Genomic DNA, 17781 nt, shown 5'->3' with positions numbered 1-17781 from the left:
CATCATTCAGCCCAGATACCTGCCTTTCCAGCCATAGCTGTGAGGTAATTCAACCTTGACCATGTTTACAGTTGCATGATCTGACTGACTGTCAGTTGACAAAGATGCCCACACTTACTCCTTGACACATAGCATAACCACTGAATGAAACTGAAAATGCATGAGCATGGCTTAAAAGGTATCAAGATATCATTTGTGTATTTTCCAAAATCTTGTTCATAATAATAGAAAAAGTCATTTGAGATTTTGGGGGGGGCGGGGGGGGGGAGAGAAAGGATAAGTGGCTGAAACTTGGGTAAAATGTACTTACGTAAAGAAGAAAAAGATTAAGACTGAACCATTGCAAAAAAGAAAAATGCCATAAGGTGTGCTGTGTCTTGAAATGTTTGTGTGCAGTTTATAAAGTTTCAAGTTAATGTAGATTGTGATGCAGGTTGTACCATGGAAGAATGCCCTAACATGAAATGCCTGACAAGATTTATTGCCCACCAATACCAAGCAGGGACAAAGGACCATGCTCAACTTTCACAACTGGTCTTCAACGAGCTCTTGATTATGCTAAGGAAGCTACCTGTCGCCAAAAATATTTATCAGAGGAGAGGCTGTTGACATGGCAAGGACACATCGCGGCACGGTGCGGCACGCTGCCCCGGGAGCAAGGCCGTGGAGTAACGCGGCGAGGCTCTGGGCACGATGCGGAGCACACTTGGCCCCGGTGTGCGGGCAGAAGGCAGCGAGGGGCACGCACGGCTCTGCCGCGCTCACGGCAGTTCCCCCGCATCACCCTGCCCGGCACTTGTGCTCACACTGCGCGGATCCAGCTCCGTGCCGGATCCCCGCGTTGGGTCTGCCCGCCTCGTATCTCCGCTAGCTTGGCCGCGCCCCGCCTCTGGCGCAGCCCGTCCCGCCGCCTGCCGCCGCCTCTCCGGGAGCGCGGAGCAGCGCGGAGCAGCGCCCGCGTGCGGCCCGGCAGCGGCGCGGGGCGGGGCGGCGACTGCGGGGCCCGCTCGGTTCCCCACCCCCTTCCCCGCTTCTCGCGAGGCTTCTGCCGGCACCGGGGGCTCGGTGCGCCGGGCGCTGGGGCGGAGCGGGGCTATGGCCGCCCTGCGCTCCCTGCTGCGCTGGCGCCGCCGCCTGGGGCCCGCGCCCGGCGCTCCGCCGGCCCGGCGGCTCTGGGGCGGCGGCGGCGGGGCCGGGGCGGCGGGGCCGCGGCGGTGGCGGCGGGAGCTGGGCTGGGCGGCTGCGGGGGCGGCTCTCGCCGGGTTCGCGGGGTACCGGCTGTCCGAGCGGCGGCGGGAGCCCTCCCGGGAGCCGACAGCCGCCGAGCCGGGCGGGGCCCGGGCGCTGCTCCCCATCCCCGTGGCGGCCGCTGCCAAGGAGACGGTGACGGTAGGTGTGTGCGCGCCCCTTCGCGGGGAGCCGGCTCTGCCGGGGCCGCTCTCCGGGAGGGCGCTCCCCGGGCTGTGGCGCAGAGGTGACCCTGCGTGGAGCCAGCCCCGGGCCGGGAGGCGAGGCAGGGCCCCGGCAGGAGCTGTCAGCCATCGGGAGAGCTGACCGGGCTGTCACCGGAGCGCGGCCGCGGGCGCTTGGCTGCGCCTCGCAGCGTGAGCCCTGCGATTCGCCTCCGGTGCTGTCCTAGTCGAGTCTTTCTTTAATAGAAAACGCTGGTTTGCAAATGGAACAGCTCCTGGCAGCGCAAACCCTGAGTTTCGATTTGTGCTTAGGGCAGTTACCTTTCTAATACAAAATTTCCTGTAGAGTGAAAGGTTGACACTGAACTTCCTAAGAAGTGACAGCGTTGTGACAAATAACGGTTCAGTTCGATCAAGTCAGCGAAAAGACCGGTTGAGTAAGCAGGGGTAACGAGAAACAGTTGATGTTCACCTGGAAAATGAAGTTTCCTCTGATAAGGATGAACTCCTGCACCGCAGCCGATGTAATATATGGTAATCGTAGGGTTGGGGTTTTTTAATTTAAAATGTCAAGAGCTGTGATTAGGCGGTTTGTCAGAGTGGCATCTGCTAACACTGGAAGTCAGTGGTGCAAATGGCCTGCTTTCTCTATACCGAGTTTATTTCATACTGCTTTGAGAACAGGATCTACCTTTTTGCAGTGGAGGTCTTGTGCCTAGGTACGATGTGTTCACCCTTTTGCCCTGCATTGTTAGCTCAAAGGCAGATTCTGTTGGTGGCATCCCCTATGACGGGAAGTTGAATCTGATATTTTTGGTTATTCATGGTGCTGTATCTGGAGTGTGTTACTGTGGCACAGAGTACTGTTTCAGTTTTTCATAGTGTTTTGATTTGACAAAACTTTACATTGTTTTACTTAGCCAGTCTTAATGGTCAGTTTTCTTTAAAAGGAAGTACTGCTGCTGTACCTTTGAAAGTCAGTTAATTTACTGGGACGTATGGTTATGAATTTTCATACACATCACTATAAAAGCATTGAGGTTGAAAATTAAGATCTAAGTTTGTATTTTGATTAATGTAAAGCTAAAAAATAGTTAGAAAATGTTATACCTATGTATACCTATTCTTTTAAAAAATAGGCATAGATAGGTGTAGGCAGTAACTGTCTTGAAACACCTTGCTCCTGTATGGCAAAGGGCTCTTAATTAGTTTGGTTTTCTATTTGCATAGCAGAAAATTTGAAAGATTAACTTGAAATTATGTCCATTCAGATTGTGTGGACTAAGTCCGGGCTGACATCTGAGAATATTAGTTTTATGTTTCTGGCTTTTATTTTTGAATCATTGGTTGAATTGATTTCCAATTTCATGCCTATGTACTCAGGATTCCTGAAAAAATACCTTTCAATTAAAGCCCTCTAAAAATGAGGATCAAATAGCTGTGAAATTTTTGGCCTGAGGCCGTGGGTTCCTGTGCTTTTTTTATTATTGACTCTTGTTCCACACAATGGCTTGTGGGGAAAGACCATGGTTTGAAAGCAAATCTAGTCAGGGAACTACCACGAGTAGTTTAACCATGAGCTCTATCTGTTAGCCATTTATAATTGCCCTCTAGACCTGTGATGAGCACCAATTCTCTCACTACAGATTTCTAAAACATCTCCAGAGATGGAAAAATGGATGCAGATATTGTGTTCAAATTGTGTTGAATGGTCTTCATGGTATTCTGCAATGGTATTGTATTGTTACCTCCTTTGTTAGAAGGCTGAATTAGTGTTGCCTGAGGGGCAGTAATGTTTTAATTCCTGATTTTGAGTGCTGAGCTTTCAACTTGAATAGTGTGTAAGAGTTTAAAAAGTCTGATAACTTTGAAAGTAGAAAATTCTGTCAAGAAAAGTCATAAAGGTGTCAGTCTTACTAGGATTAAGGTTGGAGCTCTTGGATCTACTCTCAAGTGTGTTAAGAGCAATCATTGGAGAATTATAACCTGCAGCTTCTGTATAGATGAGTTTAATGGAGCTGTGATGCATGTTTTGCTAGGATATTTTTACAGTTTTATCAGGTACTGACCCACAAAGAATGGTGAGGCTCAAGTATCTTGGAATCCTCTCCAGTTGCTTTTGGTCCTTATTCCTGATACATCTGGCATTGCTGTTTGGGGTTTTCTAGTTTCTAAAATTCTTCCCAATTTCATTTCCAGTCTCAGGCTGTTTTTCTTTCCACCAAAGCAAATCATGCAATAGTTTTTCTTTTTCCTCCCTCCATCCAAGCCACACTCTTCTACTTCATCCTAATATTTTCATTTGCATGTTTCTTCCTTAATCATTCCTCTAGCAGCATGCTCTTCCCAAATGCTATTTACTTAGATAAGCAGGAAGTGGTGTCTCTGCTGTCAGTGTCTTGTTATAGAGATCTACAGCAGCTGGTCGAAGCAATTACACCAAATGTTTCTTACATCACCCCTGGGGTTCAGAATAACCACTAAAAGAGTCCCCAGTACTGATAGTAAAGGGACCAGCCCTTGCAAAACCTGGAATTCTTTCCTTTAAGACAGCTGTAATATATGGATTTGTATAAACTCTCTCGACTGAGAGTCTTAAAATTTTTGTAAATGTTCTGGGGAGAAAATCTATGTCCTGCCATAGATTTTCTGTTTTGTTTTTTTTTTTTTTAATCCATTCTGAAACATTACTTGATAGTGGATAATTTCATTTTTAAAGGTTAACAGAGTTATAAACTGAAGTCAGTATCACAGTGTGAAGTATTCAGGTACCCAGGGTAGTTACAGCTGTCTCACCTCTAGTGTTGTGGTTAACCTTGACCAGCAGGTACCAAGTACCACACAGCCACTCCCTCATCTTCTAGCAGTGGCATGGGAAAGAGACTTGCAAGTGTAAAAGTGAGAAAATTTGTGGGTTGAGATAGAGACAGTTAACAAGCAGAGTAAAGTCCACACAAGCAAAGGAAAATAAGCCATGCAAATAAAGCCAAACAAGGAATTGATTCACTGCTTCCCATGGGCAGGCAGGTGTTCAGCCATCCCCCCGCAAACAGGGCTCCATTACAGGTATTGGGGACCTGGGAAGACAAATGCACTGAATGTGTGTGTCCATTTCCTCTGTCTTCCCCAAAGCTTTTGTTAGCAAGCACAATTCTTGTATGGTATGAAATCTCCCTTTGGTAAGTTGGGGTCAGCTGTCCCATCTGTGTCCCCTCCCAGCTTCTTGTGCACCTCCAGATGACTCAGTGGTGGGACAATGTCAGAAGCAGGATGAGCCATGGCACTGTGCCAGCACTGCTCAGCAACAGCTGAAACATCTCTGTGTTATCCACACTTTTGGTCACAAACCCAGAACATAGCACCCTACCAACTGCTGTAAAGGAAGTTAACTATCCCAGCCAAAATCAGTACAATGCCTGGTATTGAACTCTCATATGTCTTTTTTACTTCCTCAGAGGAATTTTTGTAAAAGTGTAATAAGTGAAGTGGCCTTCTTGTTTCATCCAGACAGCTCCAGTGGACAGCAGAGTAGTTTTCCGATACTCCCAAACAGTAAAAAACAGGGGTTAATTTAATTTACATATTGACTCTCAAAGAACAACTGTCTTTTCTGCCAGGCCACCTGCTTCCACATAATATTCATATGGCCTGTGAAAGTATTTTGAGAGTTGTGCTAGTCCCAGTTACTATCCCTACAGCTGACTTTTCAGATTCTGTCACTGAGTTGAAATAGTGCTTGACAGTAGTGACAGAATATTTAAGTGTATAAAGGTATAAGATGTATCTTGATAGTTGGTTGCTTTATCCTACTACTGTTTCTAAGATTTACGACTCAGGAAATTTTAAAAGGGGTTTTAGATTCCAGGACTAATAGTGATGATTATACAGATGTTGATGTGAAACCTTTTTAACCAGTTCAAAAATGAGGCACATCATTTGAAACTAACTGGAAAAAAAATGTATTTGAGACTTGTATAGAAACAATGTCAAAAGTGTCAAAACGGTCTGCCTATCTGTCTCTGTGTTCTATAAAATTGCTGAAGTATGAAACCTGATAAGCAACAGATTTGTGAGTTTATGTACAGATAAGTAAGAAAATGCTGTTTGCCAAAAGTCAAGTAAGCTCTGAAATGTGTCACCAGCGTGGGGTCTGTGGTGTGGCAGACTATTTGATCAGACAAAGATCATGGGATCAGTGCAGAAGTATGTTTGCTTGACCAAGTATAACACTTGAGGTGTTCTGGTGGAAAGTAAGATTTGTTGCAGAAGCAGCATGAAGCTAAGTTCCCTACAGGATTACCTTTCCCAGATGCTTTCTGAGAATAACTCTGGACCTGAGGGCTTTATATATGATTACTTGGAGTGAAGTCTTGGACACTATAATAAACTGGCAGTTTTAATTCCAGGGGTTTTGCCACAGAACATTTCAGAACTAAAGTAAAATTCTGCACTCAGAGCTCCTAGTTTTGTGTCTGAAGGTTTTGGTGAAGACTGGGAGAGCTCTGCTAGCAGACAGCTCCTTTAAAGTTTAGGAGATGGTTATGAAGAGCAAGAATCTGTTTGAAAGAACTGTTGTTTTGACAGAGTTCCTCATAGGAGTTAATATTTGTCTTCCAGTTCCTTACTTCCAGAAGTTCAGTGTCATTAGCAAAACTTGCTAAAATTGTCTTGGAAATACGAATGATGCATCTTTGTCCTCCTAAGAGCCTTCTATGTAATCATGTTGTCATTATGTGAAGGTAGTGAACTCCAGGCCTCTCTTTAGTTTTTGGGGATATGGTCTGTGAATCACTTCCTTCCGAGATGATTTTGGAATGTAAAGCAGGGCAAGGAGAGGTGGACACAGGCTGTGTACTTCACATTTCTTGAAGGCACATTAATTTCCAGGAGAAGAAAGCTATATAGCTTGGGTGTTTCCAAAGGGCTTTTCCCTAGTAACTCAGCAGTACTGTCAAACGCCCACTTTGTGAAAATAATCAAAGGGTCAAGTGTTTTCGTAGCAGCACATTTCTAAGTGTATTACATCATGTATTTCCATCTCTGTGAAAAGAAGAACAAAACTTTACCTCCAAAAAGTAAGGGAAGCTCCCCTAGGGAGGAGGCTCTCCTGCCTGCTCAAAGAGGATGCTGTTCCAAAAGATGCATAAGCATCACTTTTCCAAAAGCCACTTGCAGCAAATGCTATTTCATAAGTATTGTGCATTTCATGCCATAGGGCAGTTCCCAAATGCATGAAGATGATTTGCTCTTTGGCTGATCCCATCTGAAGTTCCTGATCAGCATAATCTTGAGAAGGATACTGCTTGCCAGCTGTGGTGAGAGCCATGCTGAAGGACAAGGAAGGTTTACCTTTTACTTTATTTCTGTGTTCCTCATGATGTTAAAAATGGATAGTGCATGTTTGAGATGGACAGATCCAGCTACTAGTGTGTTTTGGTGTTGCGTGCAGTGAAGCATATGAACATATGGGGCTGGAGGTACATGCTGACTAAGGCTTCTTGAAGCACTGCCATAGGTGAAATGGGTCCCTGTGAAACTAATGCAAGAAGGACTGCTATATCAGTTACTCTGTTACCCCAAGGATTTCCTGTGCCAGAGTTATATCTGAACATGGCCTTTTTGCAGCATTTTAAACACATTCCAGCTTCCTATGCTTGTAAATACTTTAATATAATAAATTCCTTATCTGAGTGAAGCAGGATCAACTAACAGAATTGTTGGCTGTACTACATCTAAGTAGTCTGCTAGAAATACAACTTCAGTAAGCATCAAAACAATTTTGTCTACTTTGGGATTTTCCCACACTGGGAACCTGACGGTTAACCTTTTGGCCACCCAGCATGAAAACAGAATTGTGCTACTTTTATCTACATGGGAGCATATTAAATAAGCCTGAAGTCAAATATAAACGAAGGAAGTTAGAAACTGCATTGCTTTGAAAACCTTTTTATTTTAATAATTTGCACAGATTCTCATTGATGGAAGACAGATTACTTTGCAAACAAAAAATTCAAAGAAAGCTACTCACTTGAAATAAATTAAACTACTGTAGCAAACATATTTTTGACTGCAAGCAAAATGTATCTTTAGTAGTAAACGTTGGCTTCTTTAGCTAAAATAGACTCTCCTTTATCTCAGTTGGACAAAGCAAGAGAACACTGATTTGACTTGGAATAAAGTTGTGAGATTTTATGTGATCCTCTTGGAGCTTTTTGCCTCACATGCACACACAGAATATATATTTTTAACTATTTGTTCTGTAAAAAATTTTTCATTTTTTGTGGATATTCTCAGAATCTGGTAATTGGAGGATTACTCTGGGTTTCAGCAATGGATTCTTGCAGATTACTTCTGCAGAGCTTGTAGGCATCAAATCTCTTCCAAAAATCATGTATCTGGCGTTTAAGCTTACCTCTATGAAAAAACTAGATCTTTTGTCACAGAATAAAACTGACTTATTACTGACCTAACGTTACACAAGACTCACACTTGACAACATTTCTTTTGTGTTTTTTAATAAAAAAGAGTAATGAGGTACTGCTTTATCTTCTGCACTTTACTCCCAGTGAATTTGGCCCATATTACTGCCATTTTTTTATATTTTCAGATCATTCAGTGTCATAACTACTGCAAAGTTTTAGCTATTTCAGTGTCACAATGTGCCCTGTGCTAGGCCTTGCATTGTGTTCTGACAATATAAAGTTATTGCATGGGTTTCACTGGAAGGCCATACCAGTTAATTCATGTTTTACCAAATTCTGAAAGGAAATGTTCCTGAGGTAAGACAGCTGGTAAATGAACATGGACATGGGACCAGAAATAGATTAGCCCGTCCTTCAAGGAACTTCAGGGAGTACATGGAGACCTTTGGTGAGAACACCAGATTTTCAGGGCATTTTGACTTGTCTTTACTGATAGACACAGCACATGAAAGATGAACCCAAAATGGGAATGGGTTTTGAACACTGAATTTGCTTGACAAAAAGTCTAGATTTTCTTTGCTCAAGTTTTTGCTGTGAATAGAAGGAGAATATTCTGTGAAGTGTCACTCTGAAGAGGTTCTGTAAGGAATGCTTTCAAAGTTGATTGACTTAAAAATGTCAGAAACTCATCTAAAGGATTACTGCTTTGTGACACACGTGGTGGTATTATTACAAGTAGAGCTTTAGGTGGCCCTCTTTAAATACAATACTTGCAGAAAATAGATTTAGTAATTATATTAAGTCATTGAAACATGTTAGTGAGAAAGCATTATCATCATATTTTCGTTTTCCTAATAAATTTGAAACTTTTGAGGCCTTTCACAGATATTTTAGGCTATTTGTAATATGTTTGTAGCACAGATTGGCAATGACAGCACACCCAATTGAAGAATGATACTCTCCCTTCAGAGAAGTATTCTTCCAAATTACTACTTGGTCTTCAATTTAATTTTTACTTACCTTGTTTCAATAAAAAATGTTTCCCTCTGTTTCCTTTGTCCAAGTATGGTTTGTATATAATTGTTGAATCTTTTAAATCCATTTTAAAAAGGACATTGAAATATCCCTCATGGGAGAATTAGGGATGTGTATATGCAATTCTGTGTTAGGGATCAGCAGGAATATAGGACAAGATAATTTTTTCTCTTCAGCTGATTTAAACACCCAGAACAGGTGCTGTGTTCTCTCTGCAGTCCTTCTGCAAGAGTATGGCACAGGAGGATGGGCTGAAATGTGGAGTAACAAGTTACAAGAGTTTGAGGAAGGAAGTACAGAAGGATGAATGCCGTAATTTGTTTCTTTACAACTGTTAAAACTTAATTTTTTTGAGAGTAGGGAAAAGATGATATATCGTTCATGAGATCTTATAAGCAGTCTTGCCTCTTTTTGTTTACTTGTTGAGTTGTGAAGTTGAAAGGATGGAAAGTTTGTCTACCAGCTAGATTCTTGGTTTTAGCTGTGGAATTTCCCCCCCTATATTTCTAATAAAGGAGGTCAGTGTACATGCGCAGGTAAACCTGCACATAAGCATACATAAGCAGCAATGCCTATAATTAAGGTAAAACTGCTATTAGGAGATTTGTGACTTTCTGTGTGATGGAAATGAGCCTGTCTCTTTTTTAAAAGACGGAGAATTGTAACATGAGACAAGATCATAGTAATTAGTAGGCGTGATTGCCAAGAGGATTAGTAAACATGTAGCATAAAAAAAATCTACCTTCATTTGTTTGTCAGAGAGATGTGCTTTCATGAAAGTTTTTGAAAATACTTGCTAATCACAGAGAGATTCAGTCTGGATAAGCTCGTGAAACTTCAAATAGAAATCAGAACTTAGTGAATTTTGTTCACTCCTTCACCAACAGTACCTTCCCTGAGGTATTCAACACCTACTTTCTGTGTCTTGTTCAAAGAATCATAGAATGGTTTGGAAGGGACCTTAAAGATCCATCTAGTTCCCAACTCCTCTGCCATGGACAGGGACAATTTCCACTTGACCAGGTTGCTCACAGCCCTGTCCAACCTAGCCTGGAACACTTCCAGGGCATCCACAGCTTCTCTGAGCAACCTGTGCCAAAGTCTGGCCACCATTCTTTTCTTCTCAGTACAGAATATCTTCCTAGGATCTAATCTTACTCAACCCTCTTTCAGTTTAACGCCATTCTCCCTTGTCCCATCTCTACCTGTCCATGTAAAAAGTCCCTCTCCAGCTCTTTTGCAGACCCCCTACAGGTCCTGGTGGGATGCTCTAAGGTCTCCCTGGCTTCTTTCAGGCTGAACAATTCCAACTCTCTCAGCCTGTCCTCATTGGAGATGTGCCCGTTGTATCCATTTCTACAGTAAGATTGCCCAAGATGGGCGTAAATGTGAAATAATTAAATAAATCAATCAAGAGCAATTGGTAGTGTCACTAGGATTTTCATACTTGGCTCACTGCATTATCATTTGCAAATGTTGAGGAAAACAGAAGATGCTTCATTGTTATGTGTTGAGATAAATTTCTTAAATGAATGCCTGAATAAGTGCAAATTGAGGTAATACTTTAAAATGCCCTGTTTTTTAATTAGAATATTTGTTACTTCTCAGTAATTACAGCTTTTATACAAGAGAAAATGTTCTGTATGATACATAAATTATTAAGCATAATAGAAGCAATAAAGCTCTGAAAAGAAATTTGGATAAAAAATAATATTATTTCCAAAGAAAGTTTTATTTGTCAGTTTGCTGATTGTGTGCCTGGAGTCTTCTGTAGCCAAATTTTGCTTTTATTTGGGCATTTAGTGTATGGACCAGTGATCCAATACATATTAAGCTTTGGTTACGTTTATTTACATTCCTGTTGGATCAATAGCTGAAATAAGTTGCTTTGATTCTTTCAGATGAAACCACCAAGTTCAAAATAAAGTGGTGTTTTTACTCCTTGGAATAAAATAATGTTTAAGCCCACCGTTTTCCTTCACTTGAAGTAGGTGGAGCTTGCTGCTGGAAGAGGTGGTATTTTCTTTTTCCATAATCTGCAAGTTCCTGTGGCCTAGGCTTTGAAACAAATAATTGTTTTCGTGGGGTAGACCCAGGCATCTATCTGACTTAAAAATAACACCACCAATAGAAAAGTTCTCAGTCAGAGCAGTTCCCTTATCCAGTTTGATGCTTGGAAAAGTGAACATAAAGCACCAGAGCAAGGTCATGCAGGTATTGGGCCTTTAGGGTGGTACTCCTATTTGTGGGAGCAGGCAATATTCATCTCAGGTCACCATGATTTTGAGCCAGAGCATGAAATACTGGCATTGCTATATTGTCAGAGGGAAACTGGATTGAAAAACAAGGCAGAAATTAAGGCTTTGCAGACCTGAGTACTGACATGCAGAAATTTTAAGCATGTCTTTAAAATTCCATGTTTGCAGCATGTTATTTTATACTTGTAGTAGCATAGAGTCCTTAAGATAATATTGAAATATGTGTCTGAGAATTTAGCAAATATTTTTCTGAGCGTCTCAAGCGAAATACTAAGCAGTAGTACCTGAGACAGTGAGAATTTCTTGAGAGCCAGGAATCTCAACATGCTCTCTAAATACTGACAGTGATCAAAACTGAAATGATATTTGAGAGTTACATTATCTGGAGATTTCTGTGATTGTGTATGATTGATTGTGACTGATTACAATTTCTTATACATACACTGTATGTAATATGGAAGCTGTTTCTTTTCTGAGAATTGACTTTGCAGACATATTGCTTTATTACTTGTGTTTACAATCTGACTGTATTCACAAGCATATTTCTAATAGTGATAACATACATTTCAAAAAAAGAGATAGCTTATTAAACTTCGAATACAGGGATAATCAGTTGTGTCACTACAAGTTCTATCAAAACAACTGACTTGTGTATTTCCCACATGAATGCATAGTTTGAATGCCACTGGACTGCTGAAGGATCAGTAAGACCAAAATATTCAAGTGAGGTAGGACAGAAATATTTTGTCTTGCATGTGGGTACATTAGAAAAGAATTCTGCTTCTTTCTGTCATTTTAAAATGACTTTGTAGGTCTGGCATTAGACTGTCTTTTTCTCCCTATATTTAATTATTAATCATTTGAAAATTATAAAAACCATGGAGCCTGGGTTTAGAGCTGCTTCTCAAGCAGGAGTGCAGAATATTTTTAGAGCAGTCTACTGAAAATTAAATTATTGTATCGACCTTTCTCTTAATCTTACTTTCTTTGACAGGTTCATCTATTGAAACAAAACATTTTCACACATACACCCATGGAGCAATGACTTCAAAAGAACTACAGAAATACAGAAAGAAAAATACACAGTCAGTAGTCTTTTGTCCTTATAGAAGGCTGGTAAAAATGTCCTAGATAAGCTATGAGGTAGTAAGGCTCCCTATAAAAGTTTTTTTTTTTTCCAAATAGAAAGTGTTTGACCTCTTCTAGACACGTTAATTTTTGATGTTTCTCTTCTACACATCTAATTTAATCTCCTAATTACAACTGAGGCCATAAAATTTTGACTGCAGTAGTCTCACCAATCTTTTGTTTTTTAAGGATGCTGTTTGAAAAGCTGAAGAAAAGTGAGCCCAGATTTTCGACTACTCAGTATAAATGTGTCTTTGCTTCTAATTGCTGAAATCTGTAATCTGTTCTTAGAAAGGTTTTGAAGAACCAGTTTGTGTTTCTATATGAGGACAGTTATCTCTAAGTGGACAGCTTCTGCAGACATCTTACAAGTTATGTTTGGGTTTAGATGCCTCTCCGAAAAATAAAGTGCATTTGTTGGTTTTCTTAGTTGTTCAAAGAAACCATAATATTAGTTAAATTCTGTGTTCCTTAGTTAGACAGATGGAGAATTTTAGGAATACTCTATTAAATTACAGGAATAATGAGCAACTTGGGAGATTTCATTGATGAGATGCTGCATTCCTATTTCAACATAATGGGAGAAGTTACCTATATGATTGCTTTTCCTTCTAGGAATCAGTTTGGGTTTGGTTTCTTCATCTCTGAAGAAATGTTGATACTTACATTTTCTTCAAGATAATGATTCCACAGAGGAGTTTGCCTCATGGTCTAAAAAGAGTTTTCAGATAGCAGTAGCATATTTTCTATTAAAGGTTTGGCAGTGCCACAGAAAGATGGGAGAATTTAGAACATTTACAGTTTTGTACTACCAAGTTTACATTTAAATCAGCTGGATGGGAAATATATCAGAAACTCCTGACACAGACTCTCGTAATATTTGAACCTAACGCTATATTATACTTTCGTAACTCTGGAATTATAATTATGCTCTTCTCTTCTTCAGTTCCCACAGATATGGTAGCTTTACACTGGATCATATTACGGAGGCCTATTACTATCAACAGCTGCCCTCTATATTAAGAAGCAATATAGAAAAAGTGTTACTCTCTTCTCTTCTGGAACTATCAGAAAACTGAAGTAGATTTGGCAGAGTTGTTTGAAGTCTGCCTGCTGAAGTTACAGTGATTTCCTTGAGTTAAAGTTCCCCTTCTTCTATGATTCAGGAGCCGAAATTCTCTTTATTTTAATTTTTTCTTCTGAGGTTGGGTAGTACCACCAATTTCAATACCCAAAGATTGTTGCTAAAGTTGTAGAAGACTGAAAATGATAGCAGTGAAATCCCAATTGTAGTTTCAGCTCTTACCATAGAAAAATACTTGGATATGTTTGACTTTATGAATTATCACTTTTACAGTTACAGTTCCTTTATGGTGAATGTGACAATTGTAAATAGTAAATAAAAAATTGTAAATCAGAACCTTTTTCATAGATTGAAACTGTGTCCTTCTGTCTTTGAAGGTTACAGACAGCAGATCTGACCTGGAAGATTTACACCTTTATGCAACTCCGCGGGAGCAACGGTTTCGTAGGTTTGCCAGTCTGGAATTTGAAGGACAGCTATACATGACTCCACACGACTTCATCCAGGCTGTTACCAGTGATGAACCCAAACGTAAGCAGGACCTTCATAATGCTAAAACTGCTAGGGAAAATGTCTGTGGTGCATGGTTTTTTCCCATTTGCTTTTGATTCCTACTTCTGTTTCTGGTTGTAGTAAAAAGGTACTGCATCTTCAGAATTTTAATTGTGTCCAAATGCATACAAACAGTGTCCTGATTGTTACTAGATTGTAAACATCTGTATGCTAGTTCAACATTCTTGTCTTAAAGGTTGCAAACAGCTCAATAGTCATGAAAGATGGCAAGTTAATTTCTGCCATTTGCATTGACACAGTTTCTTTCTGAGCAGGCCTGTATTGCTGTACAGCTCGAGCTTCCTCTTTTGTGGAGTTCCTCTGTAAGCAGGCAACATACACATTTTCTAAAAGGCTAAAGATAAGATACAACTGCATCATATTTAGAAATATGATAAATAACATGCTAAATAACATGCTTTGAGTCAGAGTTATAGTCCCCCAGGGGATCAACTTTCTACACTTAAGCATTGCCAGTGTTAGTACCATGGGTTAATTAATGTAAAATTAACTATCAACTTTAGGCCATTTGTTGTAAAATCTTTGCTTTAATTATCAAAGAGTGACTAAATAGTAAGGTGATCCCTTTTTGCTCTAGTTTGATTTCCTGGCCCTCAGGCTTGCAGTTTATTGGTAGCAGCACAGAACTTCTGGAGAATGGGAATATCTTTGCTCAGGTGTGACATGTATAATCACCCACCTTAAGTTTTCTTAAAATTCTGTGCAGATGTTGGATTTTTCCCTTTTGTTCTGTTAACTGTAATGAAACAAGAGGAAAGAATTCAGTCATGGCACATCAGTGATCAAAACTTCTGTAACTTTTGAATAAAGATATAATCTCATTGTAACAGTGAAGACAGAAGATAGAGCTTAGATGGTGAAAACTTGCAAAACTTTGAAACTCTTACCAGAAAGCAATTTTTTTTGCTTTGCAGTTAAAAGAGAGGAAGCAGATTGCTTATCACACAAGTTAATACAAATACACATCGGCACTTTTTATCTATTTCCTCTGCTCACAACTTCAATTCTTCCCTTTTTTGTTAGTGTGGAGTTGGGTTTCACTGTGTATGGTCATGAAACATTTGTGCTATATATACTGGACACCATTAAAACATTTGGTTTAACTCTGTTTTATGACAGTTTGATTGGCTAGACCACACTATATGTATGGTTTGCTATTAATATTTTTCCATGCTGATGAATTTTCTGCTTTCTCCTCTCACAAAGCAAGTATTTAGATTTTAAAAACAAAACCAAACCAAAAATCATTAAGCTCATAAGGACATTCTGTTTATCTCATAGAAAAGGAGAAGAGATCTGGAGTTGCACAGTCAGGCACCCTTCTGAATTCAGTGTAGCAAACCTTGTTTCTATCAAAATCCTTTCCGTTCATCCAGTTCACCTCTGAGACCAAAAGCAAAACTTACCTGGGTGTCTTTTAGGTTTTGTGGTATCAGAGATTACATGGCTGACATAACTATTTTAAAGGATTACAATTAAGTAGAAGTAGATCATTTCATTCTAGTGCAGGTCATGTTGTCTGGGAAATTGAGACAGAAGGCTGATAAATAGGAAGTAATAGCTGAAATAGATGACCCACAGATTGCCACATCCAGCTTCTCATCTCTGACTATGGTAATTTTAACCTTTGTACTGCAGCATTGCCAAAGTAACATTTGTCTTCTCGGGCAAGTCAATTTTCTGTCTTGCTCTGTTGAAAGTACTACATTTAAGGAAGGAATTTTTCTAATAATACATTCTAAACATTTTATTTTTTACTTTTGGGGTAGTTTTATAAATAACTTGCAAGTTGTATATAATTGGGTCCATTCAGGCTGACATACTAGACCATCTATATTTTGCATAATAAAAAAAGAATGTATACCTGGGGTTTTTATGAATGAAGACAAGAAAGGTCTTGAGTTTTGTCAAAAAGCAAAAATGCCTTTGAAGTATAATAATAGAAGCTCTTTATGTCTGCTTTATAGAAAAGCTAATAATATTAGGCCTGAATGATATTTGTGATGGAGTGAAGGTGTCTATTGTGATTGATTTACTTTGGAAATCATGTAAACCCTACAAAAGTCAAGAGGGTGTTCACTTCCTTTTTTGATTAAACACTAACTAATATGGTAAGAGTATGTTTTCCTTTATAAAGGAAAAGAGTATGTTTTCCTTTATAAAATGTAACTTTTTACTCCAGGCATTTATTACCAAAAAAAAATAAAATAAAGGATATCAATAACTTTTTTCTGCCTTTATGGTGCAGGCTTTCATTTGGGAACATACATTATTTTTAAGAGTCATTATTGATACATTTTTATAATCTGAATATGTATTTATATATTGAGAAAGCAAATTAAGAGAAGATGAACTATATTTTTCCCCTTTGTGCTAACTGTAGTAAATTTAGCTTAATACTGAGCTGTAAGAAAAATCTGTTAGCTCATGTTATACGATGTTGCATGATATAACTTCACCATAGTTAGAGTGAGATTTGTCAACAGTCTTGGTATAAATCTTTACTGAGATGTAAAATTAAAATTTCAGTCAATTTCTAACCATGAATTGATGAAAGACCATAGTGGGTAGCTTGTGTATTATTTTGATTATTTAATGATGCATGAAGTTCATTATGAGTAAAGGATTTCTAATTACAAAGCATCTTTTGCTCTACAAAAAGAAGCCTTTACCTACCAATATTTGTTATGGAGTTGACCACATAAAATGCTAATTTCTGGGCCTTTGTGAATTCTAGTATTCACAATGTCTTATCATAATATTGAATCTGTACAAATATTTGTCTTGAGAAGGTGGTGATGAGCCTCAAGTTTTGAATTCTTGAATGATTGTGGACAACTCTTCTTCAATTACAGCTACCAAGGAACTGAGCCTGACAGAGGCTGGAAAAGGAATATGAGGTAGTAGGAAGGGATGAAGGGTGTCTTAGCACTTGGTGTAGTTTCAAAGGCTTTTTTTCTGTATTTGCTTTAAAAAGTATCAGTGGTCCATGAAGCAAGAATCATAATCCAGGTCTCCTTACAATTTGCATTTTAATACTACTGCTACTAAATAATTCAGAATATTTTTACCAGGGGTTAGCATGAATGCCCTCTGTTTCCTGTTAAATGTTTTAAATCCTTAAAATATATCCATATTTTGGAGGTTGAAGGTCTTTTCCTTCACTGAAGCAGAGCTGGATTAAAAACTACATCTGAATTGGTTCTTTAAAGTTAGGACTTTAGGTATGTATTAAGTTAAAGGGTTTTTTAATCACATAAAGACAATTACACTCATAAAGTAAGGCAAATAATTCTTTGTGTAGAAAACACAAATTATTATAGCCCAATTTTTATGACACGACATTTGAATAATCAAATTCCTGTGCATTCATAACAACTTCTTTTTTTGCAGATGCTAAAAAATGGCGATCACTTTCAAAGCAGGTGAGCAATAATTCCTGTGTGGTCTCATAACCATACATTTTGGTAGTTGAATTTGTTTTTGATGTAAATGTAGAGGCACAGAAATCTTTAATTTCTTAATTTTTGTCCCTTCAGCCTCAGCTGAATCCAGAATTTCAAATACTTGAGCTGCGGTGCCTGTTTTGGTGAATTTACAGATTTAATCATCTGTCAGTTTCTCCCTCAGTCTATACCTGACTGCATTTCTTAGTGTCTAGATGTAATAGGTGTATCCAAATCTGCCTGAAATATTTATGCCACTCTCTCCCTTTTGTAGTGTTTAAGGGCCTCTTTTTTTTTTTTTTTTTTTTTCATTTGTATAAGTTCAAAAGGCCCCTGTCTGTTTCCCTGTATTTTAAGTAAAGTACATTCATATTCACAGGGTGAAGTTTTCTTTAGTTCAGGTCGAGTGTTTTAAAAGAACAG

At 39.2% G+C, this 17781-nt stretch overlaps 1 protein-coding gene across 8 annotated transcripts in view; it reads left to right on the top strand.

Annotated features, from left to right (window-relative positions):
• Positions 1 to 1064: 1064 nt before the first annotated feature.
• Positions 1065 to 17781, top strand: part of MICU3 (mitochondrial calcium uptake family member 3) — a 52533-nt gene continuing 35816 nt past the window's right edge. For 4 of the 8 annotated variants that reach the window (XM_054514550.1, XM_054514553.1, XM_054514549.1 and 1 more), the window contains exons 1-3: positions 1065 to 1389; positions 13717 to 13870; positions 17306 to 17337. In XM_054514550.1, coding sequence (XP_054370525.1) covers positions 1096 to 1389; positions 13717 to 13870; positions 17306 to 17337 — 480 coding nt within the window. In that variant the 5' untranslated portion in view covers positions 1065 to 1095. The remainder of the gene's footprint in view (positions 1390 to 13716; positions 13871 to 17305; positions 17338 to 17781) is intronic. The other 4 variants (XM_054514551.1, XM_054514547.1, XM_054514548.1 and 1 more) reach the window with 2 other exon arrangements.

This window comes from Molothrus ater, chromosome 4 (genome assembly GCF_012460135.2).
Source record: "Molothrus ater isolate BHLD 08-10-18 breed brown headed cowbird chromosome 4, BPBGC_Mater_1.1, whole genome shotgun sequence".
Lineage (NCBI taxonomy): Eukaryota > Metazoa > Chordata > Aves > Passeriformes > Icteridae > Molothrus > Molothrus ater.
Note: the sequence above shows the minus strand (reverse complement) of the source record. Positions and strands in the feature narration are given on the sequence as shown.